At 45.2% G+C, this 24,706-nt stretch overlaps 2 protein-coding genes across 4 annotated transcripts in view; one reads left to right on the top strand and one right to left on the bottom strand.

Annotated features, from left to right (window-relative positions):
- The window catches only part of znf365 (zinc finger protein 365), a 38,038-nt gene that overhangs the window by 9,134 nt on the left and 4,198 nt on the right, over positions 1–24,706 (top strand). The window lies entirely within an intron of this gene.
- LOC131993920 (uncharacterized) lies at positions 1,656–24,706 on the bottom strand. Of its 3 annotated transcripts, none has more exons than XM_059359998.1 (2): positions 24,471–24,706; positions 1,656–8,749 (listed from the first exon to the last, which is right to left on the bottom strand). In XM_059359998.1, the coding sequence occupies exon 2, from the start codon at positions 8,646–8,648 to the stop codon at positions 2,001–2,003; it is 6,648 nt and encodes a 2,215-aa protein (XP_059215981.1). In that variant the 5' UTR covers positions 8,649–8,749; positions 24,471–24,706; the 3' UTR covers positions 1,656–2,000. The 3 variants fall into 3 exon arrangements, with proteins under 3 accessions (XP_059215981.1, XP_059215982.1, XP_059215980.1); XM_059359999.1 differs by lacking the exon at positions 24,471–24,706 and adding an exon at positions 23,581–24,355 and having other exon boundaries at positions 1,656–8,169; XM_059359997.1 differs by lacking the exon at positions 24,471–24,706 and adding an exon at positions 8,784–9,188.

Here is a 24,706-nt window from a genome sequence, read left to right on the forward strand (position 1 = left end):
ATGGCCAAAATGATAATCACGATTAGTTTTGATCAATATTGTTATCACAATTATTAATCACGAATATTCATCATGTTAGGGAAAACATCTGTATTTTTATTGCACTACTTTAAAACAAACAATAGGAACAGTTTTTAGTGTGAACACAGAGTGTAGCAGCACATACACACTGTACTGCTACAGAGCTAACTGTTAGCCTGTTAGCAATTTGCAGACTGGATGCTAAAAGGGTTAACATCAACTCCGGCTCTGCAGCTGGGAGAGACTGCTGCTGGAGGACTGTGCCGATTCGACTCGTTCTTACTCTTCTTAACTAGCCATCGGCCCCCGCGACTCGTTAAGAAGAGCATTCGGCCCCGTGGCTCGTTAAGAAGAGCAACCGGCCCAGCGGCTCGTTAAGAAGAGTAAGAACGAGTCTCCAAAAGTCTCCAATAACACCAGAAAAAGTTGCTGGATTTGTTGCCAGTCGCTTTTTTGAAAAATAGTCTCTAAGGGGGTCTGAAAAGTCGCGAAATATAGCAACAAAGTCGATAAGTTGTCAACACTGCTTCGCTGACTTTTACAAATGTTGCATGTTGTTGTGGTGTCGAGTTCTACGTCACATCCCGCTAAGTGTTCTATCCAATCAGCAACCAGGCTTTTTTGAGGGGAGAAAAAGGGCCCTGCCCCCTGGTGGTTGGTGGACTGAAATCATTTTTGTTGTACCATTATTATAGGTCAACTTTCATAAATTTGCTTGAAATTTTCAGCAATTATTCCCCTCTGCATCTAGATAAAATAAATGTCAACTTTCCTCATGATTTTTTTCTCATGAAAAAAAGTGTTTTTTTTGTTTTTTTTAACATGTTTTAGCAATTTTTAAAGGACCTGTGGTCCCATAGAGACCCACAGGGCACACACACAGCCATACTCCCACACACAGAAACACTCACTCACACACACACACACACACACACACATACAGCCATACTCCCACACACACACACACACTCACACACACACACAGTTAGGGTCTTCTGCCTGCTCCGCTGTTGGGGTCTTAACTATTTACCCATAGCTGGGACAGTGGTTGACGGGCACCAGGCCATTTCCGATGGGCCTGCATGCCACGTCTCTGGGGCCCACTGCTGCTCCGAGATCCCGTACAACTTAGCCTGGGACCGTAAGGGACCAGTTACCATGTGCGCCACGGGGAGGCGTGTACGAGATCTTGGCGGTGGAGAGGCTATGTACCGGCTGAGGAGGATTACTCACTCGTCTCCTCTTTTCGCCCCTGGAAACAAGGAGCTAGCCGGTGGCAGTAGCTGAAAGCAGAGAGAAGCAAGCAGAAGCAGCATGCAACATGCACTAACTACAAGCACTACTACTCCAACACTACTGCACAGACGCATCACACGCCCTGTGTGCGAACACACACACACACACACACACACACACAGCCATACTCCCACACACACCACACACACACACACACACACAGCCATGCTCCCACACACACACACACACACACACAGCCATAATCCCACACACACACACACACACAAATATACACAAATATACATGCACACACACAAATATACACACACACACACACACACATACATGCACACACACGCACACACACACACACACACACACACACACAAGCATGTCTCTGAAACAAACACACACACGTTCATACATACACACACAAATACCCACCCACACACGCACACAACACAGACACACACACACACACACGGACACACACACAGCCGTAAACATACATGCACACACAAACCCACATATACACACAAACACACACACACACACAGTTAGGGTATCAGGTCTTGTCATGAAGTCAGGGCCAACCAGAGATGTTTTTTTGACAGTGACCTCATCCTGAGCTGACATCTTCTGGTCCTTCTCACAGGTGTTAGACCAGAGACCAGGTGAGCTTCCCTCCTCAGGTTGAGTTTTGGACAGGGATGAGCTCTCTCTGAGATCTCTGTGTGAGAGTTTTAAGGTGGGGTGTTTCCTCTGTCCTCTGCTGTGTCATTGTTATCCTCTTCTTCATAATCAACTAACACCAGAGGGGTGGACCTCCACTCACTTGAGCTCCCTGAGTGGATAGATTTGTCTGGAGAACAGGAGGGGAGTTTGTGTCCAGATGACAACCCGTCAGGATTGTCCATACGTTCACAAGAAACCGGGTTAACGCTCCCCTTTGTCCGTTTAATCTTTGTGTGTACCGCCGTCAATTTGGTCTTGAATTGAGTGAAAAGGGATTTCACTCTCTGCAACACCTTCCTGCATGCTCCGCAACAAGAGGACATGAAGCAGTGGACTCTTGAGGATCCGTCACTCAGTGAGGCTTCAATTGTCTCTGACAGGACAGAGTCGACCTCAGAACGTAAAGAGTCAGACTCTGAATCACCGCTTTCTGACTCAACAGCCGAATCCTGTTCTGGTGCTGGCTCAACATTCTCCATCTCTACGGAGGTCACCTCTCCCAGAAATGGAGATCCAGAATTTGCCTGATAGGTATTTTTAACTGTCGAGTCCCTGCTGCCTGTCCTGACATCCTCGTCGACATGTTCTGCTCCTGAAAGCACCACAGAGGGTCCTGGTGTTTCATCCATGTCACTGCAGAGACTGTCCTGTTTGTGGCCAGAGGACAGTTTGCCTGAAGATGACAATCTTTCAGTATTGCCAGGACATTCACGAGAAACTACGTCAAGGTTTCTCTTTTTCAACTGACTAAAGCAACTCCACCAAGGTGACTTTTTCCTTTGCTCTTTCTTTGTGTCCTCTGTCGATTTCACGTCCTTTCTCTCACAACCTAAATGTTTCGGTGTCATAAAGGTCTTAAATTGAGTGAGGCGGGATTTCAGCGTCTGTGCAACGAACACCTTCCTGCATGCTCTGCAACAAGAGGACATGAAGCAGTGGACTCTTGAGGATCCGTCACTCAGTGAGGCTTCAATTGTCTCTGACAGGACAGAGTCGACCTCAGAACATAAAGAGTCAGACTCTGAATCACCGCTTTCTGACTCAACATCCGAATCCTGTTCTGGTGCTGGCTCAACATTCTCCATCTCTATGGAGGTCACCTCTCCCAGAAATGGAGATCCAGATTTTGCCTGATAGGTTTTTTTGAATGTCGAGTCCCTGTTGCCTGTCCTGACATCCTCGTCGACATGTTCTGCTCCTGAAAGCACCACAGAGGGTCCTGGTGTTTCATCCATGTCAGTGCAGAGACTGTCCTGTTTGTGGCCAGAGGGCAGTTTGCTTGAAGATGACAATCTGTCAGTATTGCCAGGACATTCACGAGAAACTACGTCAACGTTTCTCTTTTTCAACTGACTAAAGCAACTCCACCAAGGTGACTTTTTCCTTTGCTCTTTCTTTGTTTCCTCTGTCGATTTCACGTCCTTTCTCTCACAACCTAAATGTTTCGGTGTCATAAAGGTCTTAAATTGAGTGAGGAGGGATTTCAGCGTCTGTGCAACGAACACCTTCCTGCATGCTCTGCAACAAGAGGACTTGAAGCAGGTGGAGTGGACTTTTGAGGATCTGTCACTCTGTGAGGCTTTAATTGTCTCTGACAGGACAGAGTCAACCTCTTTAGTGAGTGCCCTTGCAACGATCCCCGTGAACTGCGGCGTTATGTTCACTGGTAAGTCCGCACAAACTATTTCACGGAAAGCCTCAACAAAGTCGTTTTTTAAACACAGCTGGAGGTGGTCATCTGTGATGACAAAGTTGTCCCCAAGAAGCTCAGAGAGCCGTCGTTGGCCGAACACCCCACACGCCTGGCCAGAGAAGGGACTGCTCCTGGCTGAGGTATCGGGTTGGGGAGGAAGGTCATTCATGGCCGCAGAGAGAATATCAGTGATAACTTCTATGACCATCCTTAGAAACTGTACAGATATGTTCACCAGCTCCTCCTGCACCTCACTGTTGAAAACACCTTTGCTGATTTCATCCCACTCGTTTGGAAGGCTGTCAAAGAATTTCGTTATGATGCTGATAAGGATGTTTCTCAGGCCCAGGTGCTGGGCTAATGCTGCTTCTATATGGTCCTGTTGGAGACCCTCTGGATGTCCTGTCTGTCCTGAAGGTCCAGGGGTTGATTCCAGGTCTTCCTCAGTCACAGAAGAAACTGGATGCTCTGCTGAATCTGTGCTTGGTAAGACATGGAGACAGTCTTGGTAAAGCTCTTCAGTCTCTGGTTGGACATCCTCATACTTCACATTGTCAGTCATCTCCAGAGGGACAAAAGGAAGGACTGCTTCCTCAGCAGGACTGATGTCCTTACTGGAGCCGACTGAGGCAGTGGGAGATGCCTGATGAGGACCTTCAGACTCTGAATCACCATTTTCTGACTCAACATCCAAATCCTTTTCTGGTGCTGGGCCAACAGTCTCTGTTGGTTTTGATCTGAAATCCATCTCTACGGAGGTCATCTCTGCCTGAAATGGAGGTCCAGATTTTGCCCGATAAGCGTTTTTAGATGCAGAGTCCCTGCTGGCTGACCTGACATCCTCTTCGACATGGCTCCCCCTGGAGCCAGCTGACACAGTGGGAGAGGTTTGTTTAGGAGATGCACAGTTTGATGACTCAATCCTTGTGAGACGTTCCTGGTCAATGTTGTCGGTCTCTGTCGTGACGTTCTCATCATTCCAAGAATCCGTAATCTCCAGAGGGACAGAGGTCTGGTCTGGTTCTTCAGCAGGCTTGATGTCTTCACTGAAGTCAACTGAGGCAGTGGGAGAGCCAGACTTTGAGTCACTGCTTTCAGAATCTACACCCTCCTCCACATTCTGCTCTGTTGACTTTCTCTTTGGTCCCCCAAAGAGCTTGAACACAGACTTCACATTTTTAATGACTGTGTTGACCATACCACTTGACGATTTCTCAGCCGTGCTGTCACAACACTCCTGTGTGCTGACAGTCACAGTGTTCTGGCTGAGATTGTCATCATCTATGTCCGGGGACACATCCAGATGTTTGGAAGTCGAGTCCCTGCTGGTTGACCTGACATCCTCGTCGACATGTACCTCTCCTTGGAGCATCTGGGCGGGTCCTGGTGTTTCACCCATGTCTGTGCAGAGGCTGTCATCCATCAATTCTTCACTGACATTCACTGGTGGCAAATCCATTACTTTTAGAGAGACAGATGTCAGTTCAGCCTCCTCAGCAGCCAAGAAGTCCCTGGAGCCAGCTGAGACAGTGGGAGACATTTTTTCAGGAGACTCACAGTTGGGTGACTCAATCCTTGTGAGACGTTCCTGGTCAACCTGCTTGGCCTCTGGTGTGACGTTCTCATTACTCCAATAATCAGCCTTTTCCAGAGGAACAGAGGTCTGGACTTCTTCTTCAGCAGCCTTAATGTCTTCACTGAAGTCAACTGAGGCAGTGGGAGAGCCAGATTTCGAGTCACTGGTTTCAGACTCAACGGCCTCCTCCACATTCTGCTCTGTTGACTTTTTCTTTGGTCCCCCAAAGAGCTTAAACACAGACTTCACATTTTTAATGACTGTGTTTACCATTGTTCCTGAGGATTCTTCAACATTGCTGTCACAACACTCCTGTGTGCTGACAGTCACAGTGCTCTGGCTGACCTTCTCATCATCTATGTCTGTGGATACATCCAGATGTTTAGATACCGAGTCCCTGCTTGCTGACCTGATATCCCCGTCAACATGTACCTCTCCTGGAAGAACCATAGAGGGTCCGGATGTTTCACCCATGTCTGATTGCAAGTTGTCAACTGCCAAGTCCATCACTTTTAGAGGGGCAGATGTTAGTTCAGCCTCCTCAGCAGCCAAGAAGTCCCTGGAGCCAGCTGAGACAGTGGGAGACGTTTTTTGAGGAGACTCACAGTTGGGTGAATCAATCCTTGTGAGACGTTCCTGGTCAACGTTTTCAGCCTCTGTTGTGACGTTTTCATTCTTCCAGGTGTGGTCTGCTGCTTCAGCAGGCTTGATGTCTTCACTGAAGTCAACTGAGACAGTGGGACAGCCAGACTTTGAGTAACTGCTTTCAGACTCAACAGTGTCCTCCACATTCTGCTCTGTTGACTTTTTCTTTGGTCCCCCAAAGAGCTTGAACACAGACTTCACATTTTTAATGACTGTGCTTACCATTTTTCCTGAAGATTTCTCAGCCGTGCTGTCAAAACACTCCTGTGTGTTGACAGTCACAGTTTTCTGGCTGACATTTTCATCCTCGTCGACATGTTCCTCTCCTTGGAGCACCTGAGAGGGTCCGGGTGTTTCACGCATGTCTGTGCAGAGGCTGTCCTTCATCAATTCTTTACTGACAATCTCTGGTTGCAAATCTTCAACTGCCACGTCCATCAATTTCTGAGAGACAGATGTGAGTTCATCCTCCTCAGCAACCAAGACATCCATTGAGCCAGTTGAGACCGTAGGAGACGTTTTTTCAGGAGACTCACTGTTGGGTGACTCAATCCTTGTGAGACGTTCCTGGTCAACCTTCTTGGCCTCTGGTGTGACGTTCTGATTACTCCAACAATCAGCCTTTTCCAAAGGGACAGAGGTCTGAACTTCTTCTTCAGCAGGCTTTATGTCTTCATTGAAGTCAACTGAGGCAGTGGGAGAGCCAGACTTTGAGTCACTGGTTTCAGACTCAACAGTGTTCTCCACATTCTGCTCTGTTGACTTTTTGTTTGGTCCCCCAAAGAGGTTGAACACAGACTTCACATTTTTAATGACTGTGCTTACCATTTTTCCTGAAGATTTCTCAGCTGTGCTGTCAAAACACTCCTGTGTGCTGACAGTCACAGTTTTCTGGCTGACATGTTCATCCTCGTCGACATGTTCCTCTCCTTGGAGCACCTGAGAGCGTCCGGGTGTTTCACCCATGTCTGTGCAGAGGCTGTCCTTCATCAATTCTTTACTGACAATCTCTGGTTGCAAATCTTCAACTGCCACGTCCATCAATTTCTGAGAGACAGATGTCAGTTCGTCCTCCTCAGCAACCAAGACATCCATTGAGCCAGCTGAGACCGTAGGAGACGTTTTTACAGGAGACTCACAGTTGGGTGACTCAATCCTTGTGAGACGTTCCTGGTCAACCTTCTTGGCCTCTGGTGTGACGTTCTGATTACTCCAACAATCAGCCTTTTCCAAAGGGACAGAGGTCTGAACTTCTTCTTCAGCAGGCTTTATGTCTTCATTGAAGTCAACTGAGGCAGTGGGAGAGCCAGACTTTGAGTCACTGGTTTCAGACTCAACAGTGTTCTCCACATTCTGCTCTGTTGACTTTTTGTTTGGTCCCCCAAAGAGCTTGAACACAGACTTCACATTTTTAATGACTGTGCTTACCATTTTTCCTGAAGATTTCTCAGCTGTGCTGTCAAAACACTCCTGTGTGCTGACAGTCACAGTTTTCTGGCTGACATTTTCATCCTCGTCGACATGTTCCTCTCCTTGGAGCACCTGAGAGCGTCCGGGTGTTTCACCCATGTCTGTGCAGAGGCTGTCCTTCATCAATTCTTTACTGACAATCTCTGGTTGCAAATCTTCAACTGCCACGTCCATCAATTTCTGAGAGACAGATGTCAGTTCAGCCTCCTCAGCAACCAAGACGTCCCTGGAGCCAGCTGAGACCGTGGGAGACGTTTTTACAGGAGACTCACAGTTGGGTGAATCAATCCTTGTGAGACGTTCCTGGTCAATGTTGTAGGCGTCTGTTGTGATGTTTTCAGGCTTGATGTCTGCACTGAAGTCAACTGAGGCAGTGGGAGAGCCAGACTTTGAGTCACTGGTTTCAGACTCAACAGTGTCCTCCACATTCTGCTCTGTTGACTTTCTCTTTGGTCCCCCAAAGAGCTTAAACACAGACTTCACATTTTTAATGACTGTGTCTACCATACCGCTTGGCGATTTCTCAGCCGTGCTGTCACAACACTCCTGTGTGCTGACAGTCACAGTGTTCTGGCTGATATCGGCAGACACATCCAGATGATCAGATTTTAGGTCGCTGCTGGCTGACCCCATCATCTCATTTATATTTCCTGCTGAAGTGGGTCCTGGTGATAAGACCCTCACCACATGATGCTGCTCTGGCTGGAAGGATTGGGTGGGTGGGGGAGTTGAGGTCTGCTGCACTGCAATGTTCTCAAACTCTACATGACCAGCCGACTTCTTTGAATCAGAGCTCTGGTCGTCAGGACTTGAAGAGCTGTCCAAATTCTGTTCTGCTGCCTGTTTTCCCCGTTGGAAGAAGAACTTGACACGCTTGAATATAGACAAGCTTTTGCCGGCAGATTCCTCATCAGAATCAGCAGTCGTCTGCGAACCTTGTCCTGATGGTCCGGGTGTTGAATCCATCTCTTCCTGTGTAGATCCTCTGTGTTCTGCGAACACTTTACGGAGGCCAAAAAACCTCGTCAAATGTCGCTCCACCCTTTGGCCGACCCTACTTGCCACTGTGGTTTCTTGCTCTGTCTTGGAGCTTTCCTCAGCCTTCCATCGAGAGACGTCCTGCACCAGCTCCGTGACATTGCAGTAACTCTGATCCAGAATCTGTGAGAAGAGGACCTCTGCAATTTCAGATGTACTGGAGACGCTTGAAGAGCCTGTAGACTCTGAGTTCTTCTCCTCCCTGCTGGAGGGTTGAGAGTTTCGACCTGCCATTCCTGTCAAATGCTGTCACTTGTTGACAGTTTTCTAAATATAAGTGGACAGTTTACAGGGCTTCTTGTCACTACGTTAGATCAATTAGCTCATTAGTCCACCTAGCTCATTAATCCACCTAGCTCATTAGTCCACCTAGCTCTCATTAGTCCACCTAGATCTATCTATCTATCTATCTATCTATCTATCTCAAACAGTTCAGAATTCATTCTTGGCTTCTATATATAAAATAGAACAGAATGCTGATGATGTCACATCGACATCAGAACACAGAAAGCTTTGATGTGATGAATGTTGGTGATGTCATGTCGATGATGTCACGTTTACTTTGATCTCTACAGCATTGATGTGTTGAAGACACACACACACACAGACACACACACGCACGCACAAACACAATCACACACATGAACACACACACACAAAAATTCACAAAGGATCACACAAACGCAAACACTCACACACACACTCACGAACACACCACACAAAAACAAACACACACAAAACACACACACAGACACACACACAGCACACACACAAACACACACATAACACACACACACACACACTCATACACACATACCACACACACAAACACATACACACAAATGCAAATACACACACAAATGCAAATAGTCACACAAACACACACACACAAACACAAACAATCACACAGAATCACACAAACGCAGACACACAAACACACACACACACACACACAAACACACACACACACACACATAAACACGCACACAAACACACACACAGCACAGACACACACACAGCACACACACACACACACACACACAAACAAACGCAAACACACACAAACACAATCAAACACAAACAGTCACACAGAATCACGCAAACACACTCACACACACACACACAGCACAGACCCACACACACAGCACACACACACACAGCTGTTTTATTTTTTTTATTTATTTAACCTTTATTTAACCAGGAAAGTCTTATTGAGATTAAAAATCTCTTTTACAAAAGAGTCCTGGCCAAGACAGGCAGCAGCACAGTTAATTACAGACAATGATTTAAAAACAACAGAGAACATAAAAATAGAGTCACAGTCAGAACATCATCAAACAAAGCATGTACAGACAGAAGAGCCAGCTTCAACATCATGAAGTAAGGATTTAAACATGTAATGAGAAACCAGCTCCTTAAGTTTTAGTGCATTTTGCAGCTGGTTCCATGAAAAAGGAGCAGCATAACTAAATGCCCTTTTCCCCAGTTCAGAACGGACTCTAGGCACAGTAAGTAAAAACAAGTCCTCAGAGCGGAGCTGATACTTTCCTGTGCTTTTCTGAGTTACATACTTCTGCAGGTATGTAGGAAGAACACCGAGGATGGTTTTATAAATAAGGATATGCCAATGATGGAGTCTGCGGGTGGACAGGGCAGACCATCCAACACCAGCATACAAAGTGCAGTGGTGCGTGAGGGTTTTAAAATTTGTAACAAATCTCAGTGCTCCATGGTAGACCGTGTCCAAAGACTGTAGGCATTTTGAAGATGCATTCATATATAAAACATCACCATAATCCAACACAGACAAAAAGGTTGCAGCAACACGTCTTTTTTTGGCTTCAAAAGAAAAACAAGATTTGTTTCTAATGTAAAAACCTAATTTTATCTTTAGTTTTTTCAAAAGCTGCTGGATATGAGGTTTAAAAGAGAGAGCATCATCAATTATAATTCCCAGATATTTATATTAAGACACAGATTCAATGACAGAGCCCTGCAAAGTGGTGATAGGAAGGAGGTCCGAGGGCTTTTATTTAGCTTTTGTGAACAGCATGAGCTTTGTCTTTTCAGCATTTAAAACAAGTTTTAAATCACACAGGTTACGTTGCACAGTGTTAAAAGCAGTGTGTATGTGCTAACATGCTAACAGTTAGCTCTGTCACAGTACAGTGTGTATGTGCCAACATGCTAACAGTTAGCTCTGTAGCAGTACATTGTGTATTTGCTAACAGGCTAACAGTTAGCTCTATAGCAGTACAGTGTGTATGTGCTAACAGGCTAACAGTTTGCTCTGTAGCAGTACAGTGTGTATGTGCTAACATGCTAACAGTTAGCTCTGTAGCAGTACAGTGTGTATGTGCCAACATGCAAACAGCTAGCTCTGTAGCAGTACTGTGTGTATGTGCTGCTGCTGCAGGAGGTGTAGTGCAGCCCTAGTCTACATTGCTAGTAAATTTCTGTTAAAATGTTTAAAGCAGTTATAATTTGCCCCTCGGGTTTTAACCTGTCACAGATTGTGCCATGTCATTGTATGTCCTCAAAATTTCATGAAGTCATTGTGTGTCCGGAAATGTCATGAAAAAGTCATTGTATGTATTCGAAATTTCAGTATGTCCTCAAAATAAAGTTGTATGTTGTCAAAATTTCATGAAATAAGTCAGTATGTTGTTCTGAGAGCTCTCACTGTGTGCCCCATGTCATAGTATGTCGTCAAATTTTCATGAAAGAAGTCATAGTATTGTACGTTGTCAGTATTTCATGAAATGTCAGTACAGTGTTTCCCATACACAGACCATTCTGTGGTGCACAGCCACAATGGAGACCGGCCGCCACAAAATGATTATGCTTTTTTTCCCTCTCTAGTGGATTAAAAAAAACCATGTTTGGACAGAAGAGCAGCGCTGCTTTGGGCTCTATAACGTTAAAAAACCCCACCACATTCACACCAATAAATAAATGTTAATGTTAAATGTAAAATGCCGATCTCAGAGCTGGCAAGACTCTCCGGTAACGTTAAGGCATATTGAATGGTTGCCGCAAATGCCGTTAACAGGACGAGAGCAGTCAAAACGGCTGCTTCAAGCTAGCTACATCGAGGGTAGGTACGCTCCCTGTTTTCAAAGTAAAAGCACAAATTCTATCGTTATAAAGGGCAACGGGTGTTGTTTTTTGGGAATGTAACCAGGAGTGCGTTGCTCACGGCGGCTAGCTTGAGTAGCGCAGACTACTATGCCCACAGTCAAATCAAAAAGAACAGACCAGATTTTTTAAGTTGTTATTATTAGGGCCACGGGGCAATTGCACCGAGCACTGGTCCCATACAGCAATAGCATTAGGGACCAGTGCTCGGGGCAAAGAGAGTGTATTAATCCACGTTTCGATAGGTCATATAGTTTTTTATCAATCCCTGTTCAATGACCATGATCATTTTTGGAGAAATTCTGAGATTATAATGGGTGTGTATTGCACGGAATGTTCGTGTCACAGTGTGTGACATCATCACCAGAGTGTAGAGGGAGAGAAAAAACTGACAAAAAATGAATTGAAAACTGCGCTCCAGGCCGCAAATTCCACTCTACAGAAATAATTTATACATAGAAACGTAGGAAAATTAGTCTTCTCACTCACAATCCTCTGGTAAAGCTGTCAGAGTTATAGTGGAAGCTATATAGCTATAGCCTATGTGGAAGTACCAAAAACTGCAATTCCTCGACTCGCCGCTTGAGGCAGGCTGCAGAAGGGAGCAAGTTAGATTGACTCTCATGTTAAAATGTCTCTATTAAAATGCCTCTACTCTCAAAAGCTGATTCCTGCTTCCATGCCAACTCTGAGGGGGGTGAATTATTTTATATCTCACTATTTTAAGTTTCGAAAATTCTGCATAATGAAGCGGTCCCCGCTCTGAGTGACAGGTGACGTAGCGGACGGCACTAGCCGCTAGCTGTGTGTAGCTGCTAGCGCCGTGGCTAATTCACTGGAAACTTTACCACCTGCTGTGTGGTGAGCTGTACCACTGCTCCACAAGAAGCCCAGGCTCCAGTTGTTGGTGAGTGTTATTCTCGTTTTATTTTATTTATAAATGATCATTTATTAGCGTTTACAGTAGTTTGTTAGCCAGCTAATGCTGCCTTCGATGCTAACGGGAGTGGAGTAAAGAAGATATTATTAAACCGGTATGGTGACTGAAGTCATAAGTAATACAGAAGTGTTATAATTTATTTTTGTAATACTTGGAGTCAAACACAGCGTCTGTGTGTTTGGAAAATAAAGCTTCACCATGTTAGTATGGTAACATGATGCAATGTTATGAAATGATGACTAAACTTACCATTGCATCAAGTTACGGTGCGTTCAGACCGGACGCGTAGCGAATATTTCGCGCGACAAGATTACATACAAAGTCAATGCAAACACGCGAATAGACGCGAATTTTTGCCGGCGGCGCGAATCGCGGGTTTCGCGCGACACGAATGCCGCGATTGACGCGAATGTCGCGGCGCGAATGAAACAACGCGAATTCGCGTGAGTTCAATAAATTCAACTTTGGCGAAATATTCGCGTGACGCTGTGTCGGGACAGCCTATCAGCGTTGAGATTCTGGACGACAGTGTCCGAGATACATACATGAGAGAGAGGAGAAAAGAGGCAGGAAGGAGGAGTGGGTCGGCAGGAGGGAAAAAGGTGGAAGTACTCTGCGGTCCTCTCTCCGTGCTGAGTGCGCCTCCGGATGATGTCACTCACCCAGACACCACGGCGTGTTTTCCGACGTATCTCGGACTTCCAGAGCAGGTACAGGGACGCTATGCTTGTCATGGTTGATGACAGAATGAAATGGAGGGAATTATTTGGCGCTAAATAGTCTCTTGGGCGAAAATTTGCGTTGCGTTACTCGCGCGAGTGACGCGAATTAAATTCAATTCTCGCGCGTATCAACTCGCGCGAGTACACGACGCGAAAATTCGCTACGCGTCCGGTCTGAACACACGGTTAACGCTACACTCGGCCCAATTTATCGTGTTCATCCGTGTGTAATTACAATAATGTCTGTGTAATTAAAAAGCATCACATTTCAGCATGGTTCAGAAATAACGGAGTTTGTTATAAAGACTCAGACTGTGAAATATTCGGTAACGTAAAATTTGACGCCCCAGACTTTATCTTTTTTATTTAATATCAGTATCAAAGCAGGCATTTTAATATTAAAACACTCCAGAAACCGACAGGTTGTGATCGACTTAAGTTAACACATAACGTTAAGTCTGAATTTCAGGAGGAACTGTGCAAAGCATGATAACGTTTACTAACAGGCTATATTGAGAGTAGTTAATGCTGTTGAATGTGTTTCCTTATCCCAAACAATAATCAGTATATTAAAACTGAAATGAAAATAAAGCCTGTCCGTTGTAACACATATTTTACTTACATCTCTATTTGTCTGTGTAAAGTTTTCCTCTGCAGGTGATGCAGACAAGGTGGACCTCTGACGCTCCACCTGAGACAACTGGACTCAAACACATCAACAACTTATCAATATCTGAGGTTACATATTGATGTTTTTATATATAAGTGTAGTTTGACTTAAATATTTTGCTGCTGTAGTGTTTTTACGTTTCTGCATTAAATCATATTATTAAAAGCACACATTTACCAGCTTCCTGATTGTATTCTCACATTTTTAAAATTAGACATATATCACATGGAATAAGAGTTGAACATAAATGCTTAATGTTTTATCTGTGTTGTATTATTTCAGATATTTGAAATCTAACATTTTCACACAGCAATAAAGACAACGTTAGCTCAAATGTAAATCTGATTTATTGAAATGCATAAAAAACAACAAGGTGGACAATATTTAATTCTAGAAAAGTTCTCCATGATGGTGAGCAGCTTGACCTCTGACCTCCCCCATGCTGCTGCTGCTGCTGCCGTCACAGTGGAAGAAGGAGACATCTGGGCAGCTCTTCCTCAAAGAAGAGGAGAAGGTCTTTCCACCACAGTCCACCAGCAGACACTGATGTCCAGCAGCTCACTGGAAACAGAGCTGTCACCAATGATTCACACTGACTATGGGAGGACAATAAATGAGAGTATTAAATGCTTCAGGTAAAAAATATATATAACAAAAAGCTATGAAGAATGCCTAAATAATGTTGAAAACACTAGTGTGAGACATTTGAAGGATAAAATGGAAGAAGGGATCCACACCTCAAAATATAAAACATTATTCAAATTAATTGTGATTAAATGTGATCATAATGTCAGCTGTCTAAAGTCAAGTTACCAAGACTGGAAGTTAAATTTATTGACAAATGTACTGAAATAAGTAAATGTAAATATAAAATGGCCTTTCTGTCTTAATTGATATTCCAGATAATAATCCCGGACAGTCTGTCAGTGTCACATCATAAAGGTAAATGCATACTGTTTAATAGCGCTGTGGGGGATTATCATTTTAAACGTTAACTGATACGCCCTGACACATCTACACTGAGAAACAACTCGCAGATTTACTAATGTAATACGTTTGTTTTAATCATACCTGAGTAGAAGTTATTAATAAGCAAAAAATATAGAATTATGTGCCAGTATCAATCCAACATCTACGGTAAGAATACTAACCTAATTACATATCACTCAGCTCATAATAACGTTTAATCAAGGGTCATCGAAAATAAACAACTTCTAGCTAAAGTAAAATTAAATTAAAATTCAGGTTAACATGTTTGTCTCATGTAAGTATCCGTAAACGCTATGTTTATTCAAGGTAACACTGGCGACATTACTGCAAGTCTCGACAAAACCGGTATTTCAAATTACCCTAATTATATATCTAATACAAGTTGAAGCTGCTGTGGTAAAGTTTTAGAGTAACTTACCGTGAGTTAAGCAGTGTAAACTGGGACACCAACAGACGGGAACATCACGGCAGTGTTAGTCAGCGAGCCGGCCGGCTGCTGTCCGTCCCGGTGTAGCATGTAGCCTAGCTTGTTAGCTCCGGTGGCCTCCGCTAGCTTGGTAGCTTCAAGCTAAGTGGACGTGTTTCGGCCGCCTTAGCTGCAGCTCTATGTCCATTTTTGGATTATCCGGGGGAGTTGGGCGGAGTCAGCTTTGCCAAAATGGCAAATACCTGCTTTGTACCTTAGGTAGTTTCTTTATTTTATTTATTTTATTTGTGTTAATATATTTTATTGTTACGTTTTTTTTAGTTTACCCAAAAAGTTAGAACAAGTTATTGGTTGAGGTAGGTCTTCAGTTAATTATTTGAAATAAAAACCTCCAATTGAAGTTGTTTTGTGCAAATCGTTCCTGTCACAGAATCTAAAGATTGAACTAGTTGGGGTGAGGAATGAAACCAGGCAGGGTTCTGGTAAAATTGTTTTTAGTTGTCTTCTCTTAAAGAACTTACTTTTAAAGAAGTAAGATTGAGCTGAATAATTCCAAATGCTGTAGCTTTGTAGTGTCTCAGCAGGTGACTCTGGAGAACAATAGATACAGGTTTTTTCATATGGCAGCTTCAGAAAGTGTTGAACGCGGCCCATTGCATAGATGGTCAGATCAACAGCTCTTCCACGTCAGAGAAGCAAAGTAAGCTGTTGGTTGTTGTTGTTGTTTACTTTATACACACAGTTTATCGCGTGTTCTCGTTATCTCCCGTGTATAAGGCTGGCTCGCTATGCTGCCGTAACGCGCCCGGTGGAAATCCCCAGTGTGACACTCGAGTCCCCCACCGGTGTCAGTGGAGCACCACACAATGCTTCCTGGTCTGTGGGAAACACTGCAGTAGGTCATAAAAGTTCTGTCATTGTATAGTATGTCATTAAAAATATAATGGAAAAGGTCAGTATGTCTTTAAATGTCATGAAATAAGTCAAAGTATGTCGTCAAAATTTGATGAAAAAGTTATAGAATGGCAACGAAATGTTCTGAAACGTTCCTTATCCAATCCAATCCACTTTATTTATATAGCACAAAAAACGAGTAGAAAATAACAGGACAGTAAAATGCAATAAGATAAAATAAATTAAAAATAGGATAAAAATAAATAAAATAAAATGTAAAATCTACTGCACGCACAAAATAAAATATGCATGTATACAAATAAAATCATAAAATCAACACTCTACGTGGTGTTTACAAATGCTGCAGACGAATCTAAAAGTACCAGGACAGCACAATGACCAGAGTCAGTAGATAAAAAGATGTCATTAAAAACTTGTTTGTTCTTGTTTGTTTATAATGGTAATAGTAATATACCATTAACCCTGTGGTCTTGGGCTCCTTTTTGAACCAAAATAATTTTCATTATATAGCTCAACTTTCATAGAATTGCTTGAAATTTTCAGCAATTTTGCCCCTCTGCATCTAGATAAAATAAATTTCAACTTTCTTCATAATTTTTTTGATGAAGAAAGTTTTTTTTTTTTTTTTAACATGTTTTATCAATTTTTAAAGGACCTATGGCTTAATGACTCTGCCCCGTAAAGCAGAGTGGAGAGACATACCGCGGTGTAAACAGCGACCTTGGTGCTGACCTTCAGGTTACGGTTTTCAAAAACCTTGCTGCGCAGGCGTCCAAAAGATAATGAGGCTTTTTTGATCCGGGTGTGTATTTCTGTGTCAAAGGAGCAGCATGAGGACAAAGTGACGGGCACCAGGGCATTTCTACTCACCGATGGGCCTGCATGCCACGTCTCTGGGGCCCACTGCTGCTCCGAGATCCCGTACAACTTAGCCTGGGACCGCAAGGGACCAGTTACCATGTGCGCCACGGGGAGGCGTGTACGAGATCTTGGCGGTGGAGAGGCTATGTACCGGCTGAGGAGGATTACTCACTCGGCTCCTCTTTTCGCCCCTGGAAACAAGGAGCTAGCCGGTGGCAGTAGCTGAAAGCAGAGAGAAGCAAGCAGAAGCAGCATGCAACATGCACTAACTACAAGCACTACTACTCCAACACTACTGCACAGACGCATCACACGCCCTGTGTGCGAACACACACACACACACACACACACACACACACACACACACACTCACACACACCACACACACACACACACACACACACAGACACTCACACCACACACACACAAATACACACACACACACACACAGCCATACTCCCACACACGCACACACACACATACAGATGCACATGCACACACAGGAAAACTCACACACACACATACAGACGCACATGCACACACAAACACAAGCATGTCTCTGAAACACACACATGCGCACACACACACACACACACGCACAAAGACTCACACACACACACAGGCGCACATGCACACACAAACACAAGCATGTCTCTGAAACACACTCACACACACACACACACACACACATACACGCGCACATGCACACACACACAAACACAGGCATGTCTCTGAAACCCACTCACACACACACACACACACACATACACGCGCACATGCACACACACACACACACACACAAACACAGGCATGTCTCTGAAATGCGTGCACACACACACACATACACACACACACACACTCACACTCACACACACACACAGTTAGGGTATCAGGTCTTGTCATGAAGTCAGGGCCAACCAGAGATGTTTTTTTGACAGTGACCTCATCCTGAGTTGACATCTTCTGGTCCTTCTCACAGGTGTTAGACCAGAGACCAGGTGAGCTTCCCTCCTCAGGTTGAGTTTAGGACAGTGATGAGCTCTCTCTGAGATCTCTGTGGGAGAGTTTTAAGGTGGGGTGTTTCCTCTGTCCTCTGCTGTGTCATTGTTATCCTCTTCTTCATAATCAACTAACACCAGAGGAGTGGACCTCCACTCACTTGAGCTCCCTGAGTGGATAGATTTGTCTGGAGAACAGGAGGGGAGTTTGTGTGCAGATGACAACCCGTCAGGATTGTCCATACGTTCACAAGAAACCGGGTTAACGCTCCCCTTTGTCCGTTTAATCTTTGTGTGTACCGCCGTCAATTTGGTCTTGAATTGAGTGAAAAGGGATTTCACTCTCTGCAACACCTTCCTGCATGCTCCGCAACAAGAGGACATGAAGCAGTGGACTCTTGAGGATCCGTCACTCAGTGAGGCTTCAATTGTCTCTGACAGGACAGAGTCGACCTCAGAACGTAAAGAGTCAGACTCTGAATCACCGCTTTCTGACTCAACAGCCGAATCCTGTTCTGGTGCTGGCTCAACATTCTCCATCTCTACGGAGGTCACCTCTACCAGAAATGGAGATCCAGAATTTGCCTGATAGGTATTTTTAACTGTCGAGTCCCTGCTGCCTGTCCTGACATCCTCGTCGACATGTTCTGCTCCTGAAAGCACCACAGAGGGTCCTGGTGTTTCATCCATGTCAGTGCAGAGACTGTCCTGTTTGTGGCCAGAGGACAGTTTGCCTGAAGATGACAATCTTTCAGTATTGCCAGGACATTCACGAGAAACTACGTCAAGGTTTCTCTTTTTCAACTGACTAAAGCAACTCCACCAAGGTGACTTTTTCCTTTGCTCTTTCTTTGTGTCCTCTGTCGATTTCACGTCCTTTCTCTCACAACCTAAATGTTTCGGTGTCATAAAGGTCTTAATTTGAGTGAGGCGGGATTTCAGCGTCTGTGCAACGAACACCTTCCTGCATGCTCTGCAACAAGAGGACATGAAGCAGTGGACTCTTGAGGATCCGTCACTCAGTGAGGCTTCAATTGTCTCTGACAGGACAGAGTCAACCTCAGAACATAAAGAGTCAGACTCTGAATCACCGCTTTCCGACTCAACATCCGAATCCTGTTCTGGTGCTGGCTCAACATTCTCCATCTCTACGGAGGTCACCTCTCCCAGAAATGGAGATCCAGATTTTGCCTGATAGGTTTTCTTAAATGTCGAGTCCCTGTTGCCTGTCCTGACATCCTCGTCGACATGTTCTGCTCCTGAAAGCACCACAGAGGGTCCTGGTGTTTCATCCATGTCAGTGCAGAGACTGTCCTGTTTGTGGCCAGAGGGCAGTTTGCTTGAGGATGACAATCTGTCAGTATTGCCAGGACATTCACGAGAAACTACGTCAAGGTTTCTCTTTTTCAACTGACTAAAGCAACTCCACCAAGGTGACTTTTTCCTTTGCTCTTTCTTTGTTTCCTCTGTCGATTTCACGTCCTTTCTCTCACAACCTAAATGTTTCGGTGTCATAAAGGTCTTAAATTGAGTGAGGAGGGATTTCAGCGTCTGTACAACAAACACCTTCCTGCATGCTCTGCAACAAGAGGACTTGAAGCAGGTGGAGTGGACTTTTGAGGATCTGTCACTCTGTGAGGCTTTAATTGTCTCTGACAGGACAGAGTCAACCTCTTTAGTGAGTGCCCTTGCAACGATCCCCGTGAACTGCGGCGTTATGTTCACTGGTAAGTCCGCACAAACTATTTCACGGAAAGCCTCAACAAAGTCGTTTTTTAAACACAGCTGGAGGTGGTCATCTGTGATGACAAAGTTGTCCCCAAGAAGCTCAGAGAGCCGTCGTTGGCCGAACACCCCACACGCCTGGCCAGAGAAGGGACTGCTCCTGGCTGAGGTATCGGGTTGGGGAGGAAGGTCATTCATGGCCGCAGAGAGAATATCAGTGATAACTTCTATGACCATCCTTAGAAACTGTACAGATATGTTCACCAGCTCCTCCTGCACCTCACTGTTGAAAACACCTTTGCTGATTTCATCCCACTCGTTTGGGAGGCTGTCAAAGAATGTCGTTATGATGCCGATAAGGATGTTTCTCAGGCCCAGGTGCTGGGCTAATGCTGCTTCTATATGGTCCTGTTGGAGACCCTCTGGATGCCCTGTCTGTCCTGAAGGTCCAGGGGTTGAGTCCAGGTCTTCCTCAGTCACAGAAGAAACTGGATGCTCTGCTGTGTCTGTGCTTGGTAAGACATGGAGACAGTCTTGGTAAAGCTCTTCAGTCTCTGGTTGGACGTCCTCATACTTCACATTGTCAGTCATCTCCAGAGGGACAAAAGGAAGGACTGCTTCCTCAGCAGGACTGATGTCCTTACTGGAGCCGACTGAGGCAGTGGGAGATGCCTGATGAGGACCTTCAGACTCTGAATCACCATTTTCTGACTCAACATCCAAATCCTTTTCTGGTGCTGGACCAACATTCTCCGTTGGATTTGATCTGAAATCCATCTCTAGGGAGGTCACCTCTGCCAGAAATGGAGGTCCAGATTTTGCCCGATAAGCGTTTTTAGATGCAGAGTCCCTGCTGGCTGACCTGACATTCTCTTTGACATGTACCTCTCCATGAAGCACCACAGAGGGTCCCGGTGTTTCACCCATGTCTGTGCAGAGGCTTTCCCCCATCATTTCTTCACTGTCATTCTCTGGTGACCAATCCTCAGCTGCCACGTCCATCACTTTCAGAAAATCAGCCTCCTCAGCAGCTAAGAAGTCCCTGGAGCCAGCTGACACAGTGGGAGAGGTTTGTTTAGGAGATGCACAGTTTGGTGACTCAATCCTTGTGAGACGTTCCTGGTCAATGTTGTCGGCCTCTGTTGTAACGTTCTCATTATTCCAAGAATCAGTAATCTCCAGAGGGACAGAGGTCTGGTCTGGTTCTTCAGCAGGCTTGATGTCTTCACTGAAGTCAACTGAGGCAGTGGGAGAGCCAGACTTTGAGTCACTGCTTTCAGACTCTACAGCATCCTCCACATTCTGCTCTGTTGACTTTCTCTTCGGTCCCCCAAAGAGCTTGAACACAGACTTCACATTTTTAATGACTGTGTTGACCATACCACTTGACGATTTCTCAGCCGTGCTGTCACAACACTCCTGTGTGCTGACAGTCACAGTGTTCTGACTGAGATTGTCATCATCTATGTCCGGGGACACATCCAGATGTTTGGAAGTCGAGTCCCTGCTGGCTGACCTGACATCCTCGTTGACATGTACCTCTCCTTGGAGCATCTGGGAGTCTGGTGTTTCACCCATGTCTGTGCAGAGGCTGTCCTCCATCAGTTCTTCACTGACATTCACTGGTGGCAAATCCTCAACTGTCATGTCCATCACTTTTAGAGAGACAGATGTCAGTTCAGCCTCCTCAGCAGCCAAGAAATCCCTGGAGCCATCTGAGACAGTGGGAGACATTTTTTCAGGAGACTCACAGTTGGGTGACTCAATCCTTGTGAGACGTTCCTGGTCAACCTGCTTGGCCTCTGGTGTGACGTTCTCATTACTCCAATAATCAGCCTTTTCCAGAGGAACAGAGGTCTGGACTTCTTCTTCAGCAGCCTTTATGTCTTCACTGAAGTAAACTGAGGCAGTGGGAGAGCCAGACTTCGAGTCACTGGTTTCAGACTCAACGGCCTCCTCCACATTCTGCTCTGTTGACTTTTTGGGTCCCCCAAAGAGCTTAAACACAGACTTCACATTTTTAATGACTGTTTTTACCATTGTTCCTGAGGATTCTTCAACATTGCTGTCACAACACTCCTGTGTGCTGACAGTCACAGTGTTCTGGCTGACCTTCTCATCATCTATGTCTGTGGATACATCCTGATGTTTAGATACCGAGTCCCTGCTTGCTGACCTGATATCCCCGTCAACATGTACCTCTCCTGGAAGAACCATAGAGGGTCCGGATGTTTCACCCATGTCTGGTTGCAAGTCGTCAACTGCCAAGTCCATCACTTTTAGAGAGGCAGATGTCAGTTCAGCCTCCTCAGCAGCCAAGAAGTCCCTGGAGCCAGCTGAGACAGTGGGAGACGTTTTTTGAGGAGACTCACAGTTGGGTGAATCAATCCTTGTGAGACATTCCTGGTCAACGTTGTCAGCCTCTGTTGTGACGTTTTCAGTCTTCCAGGTGTGGTCTGCTGCTTCAGCAGGCTTGATGTCTTCACTGAAGTCAACTGAGACAGTGGGACAGCCAGACTTTGAGTCACTGGTTTCAGACTCAACAGTGTTCTCCACATTCTGCTCTGTTGACTTTTTCTTTGGTCCCCCAAAGAGCTTGAACACAGACTTCACATTTTTAATGACTGTGCTTACCATTTTTCCTGAAGATTTCTCAGCCGTGCTGTCAAAACACTCCTGTGTGTTGACAGTCACAGTTTTCTGGCTGACATTTTCATCCTCGTCGACATGTTCCTCTCCTTGGAGCACCTGAGAGGGTCCGGGTGTTTCACCCATGTCTGTGCAGAGGCTGTCCTTCATCAATTCTTTACTGACAATCTCTGGTTGCAAATCTTCAACTGCCACGTCCATCAATTTCTGAGAGACAGATGTCAGTTCATCCTCCTCAGCAACCAAGACGTCCCTGGAGCCAGCTGAGACCGTAGGAGACGTTTTTTCAGGAGACTCACTGTTGGGTGACTCAATCCTTGTGAAACGTTCCTGGTCAACCTTCTTGGCCTCTGGTGTGACGTTCTCATTACGCCAACAATCAGCCTTTTCCAAAGGGACAGAGGTCTGAACTTCTTCTTCAGCAGGCTTTATGTCTTCATTGAAGTCAACTGAGGCAGTGGGAGAGCCAGACTTTGAGTCACTGGTTTCAGACTCAACAGTGTTCTCCACATTCTGCTCTGTTGACTTTTTGTTTGGTCCCCCAAAGAGCTTGAACACAGACTTCACATTTTTAATGACTGTGCTTACCATTTTTCCTGAAGATTTCTCAGCTGTGCTGTCAAAACACTCCTGTGTGCTGACAGTCACAGTTTTCTGGCTGACATTTTCATCCTTGTCGACATGTTCCTCTCCTTGGAGCACCTGAGAGCGTCCGGGTGTTTCACCCATGTCTGTGCAGAGGCTGTCCTTCATCAATTCTTTACTGACAATCTCTGGTTGCAAATCTTCAACTGCCATGTCCATCAGTTTCTGAGAGACAGATGTCAGTTCAGCCTCCTCAGCAACCAAGACATCCCTGGAGCCAGCAGAGACCGTAGGAGACGTTTTTACAGGAGACTCACTGTTGGGTGAATCAATCCTTGTGAGACGTTCCTGGTCAATGTTGTAGGCGTCTGTTGTGATGTTTTCAGGCTTGATGTCTGCACTGAAGTCAACTGAGGCAGTGAGGCCAGAGTTTGAGTCACTGGTTTCAGACTCAACAGCGTCCTCCACATTCTGCTCTGTTGACTTTCTCTTTGGTCCCCCAAAGAGCTTAAACACAGACTTCACATTTTTAATGACTGTGTCTACCATACCGCTTGGCGATTTCTCAGCCGTGCTGTCACAACACTCCTGTGTGCTGACAGTCACAGTGTTCTGGCTGATATCGGCAGACACATCCAGATGATCAGATTTTAGGTCGCTGCTGGCTGACCCCATCTTCTCATTTATATTTCCTGCTGCTGTGGGTCCTGGTGATAAGACCCTCACCACATGATGCTGCTCTGGCTGGAAGGAGTGGATGGGTGGGGGAGTTGAGGAAACACTTGCGGTCTCCTGCACTGCAATGTTCTCAAACTCTACATGACCAGCCGACTTCTTTGAATCAGAGCTCTGGTCGTCAGGACTTGAAGAGCTGTCCAAATTCTGTTCTGCTGCCTGTTTTCCCCGTTGGAAGAAGAACTTGACACGCTTGAATATAGACAAGCTTTTGCCGGCAGATTCCTCATCAGAATCAGCAGTCGTCTGCGAACCTTGTCCTGATGGTCCGGGTGTTGAATCCATCTCTTCCTGTGTAGATCCTCTGTGTTCTGCGAACACTTTACGGAGGCCAAAAAACCTCGTCAAATGTCGCTCCACCCTTTGGCCGACCCTACTTGCCACTGTGGTTTCTTGCTCTGTCTTGGAGCTTTCCTCAGCCTTCCATCGAGAGACGTCCTGCACCAGCTCCGTGACATTGCAGTAACTCTGATCCAGAATCTGTGAGAAGAGGACCTCTGCAATTTCAGATGTACTGGAGACGCTTGAAGAGCCTGTAGACTCTGAGTTCTTCTCCTCCCTGCTGGAGGGTTGAGAGTTTCGACCTGCCATTCCTGTCACTTGTTGACAGTTCTGTCTAAATATAAGTGGACAGTTTACAGGGCTTCTTGTCACTACGTTAGATCAATTAGCTCATTAGTCCACCTAGCTCATTAATCCACCTAGCTCTCATTAGTCCACCTAGATCGATCTATCTATCTATCTATCTATCTATCTATCTATCTATCTATCTATCTATCTATCTCAAACAGTTCAGAATTCATTCTTGGCTTCTATATATAAAATAGAACAGAATGCTGATGATGTCACATCGACATCAGAACACAGAAAGCTTTGATGTGATGAATGTTGGTGATGTCATGTCGATGATGTCACGTTTACTTTGATCTCTACAGCA

This window comes from Centropristis striata, chromosome 20, assembly GCF_030273125.1.
Source record: "Centropristis striata isolate RG_2023a ecotype Rhode Island chromosome 20, C.striata_1.0, whole genome shotgun sequence".
Classification (NCBI taxonomy): Eukaryota; Metazoa; Chordata; class Actinopteri; order Perciformes; family Serranidae; genus Centropristis; species Centropristis striata.

Coding starts and splice junctions, on each gene's coding strand:
- LOC131993920 (XM_059359998.1), bottom strand. CDS start 8,648: ATGGCAGGTCGAAACTCTCAACCCTCCAGCAGGGAGGAGAAGAACTCA.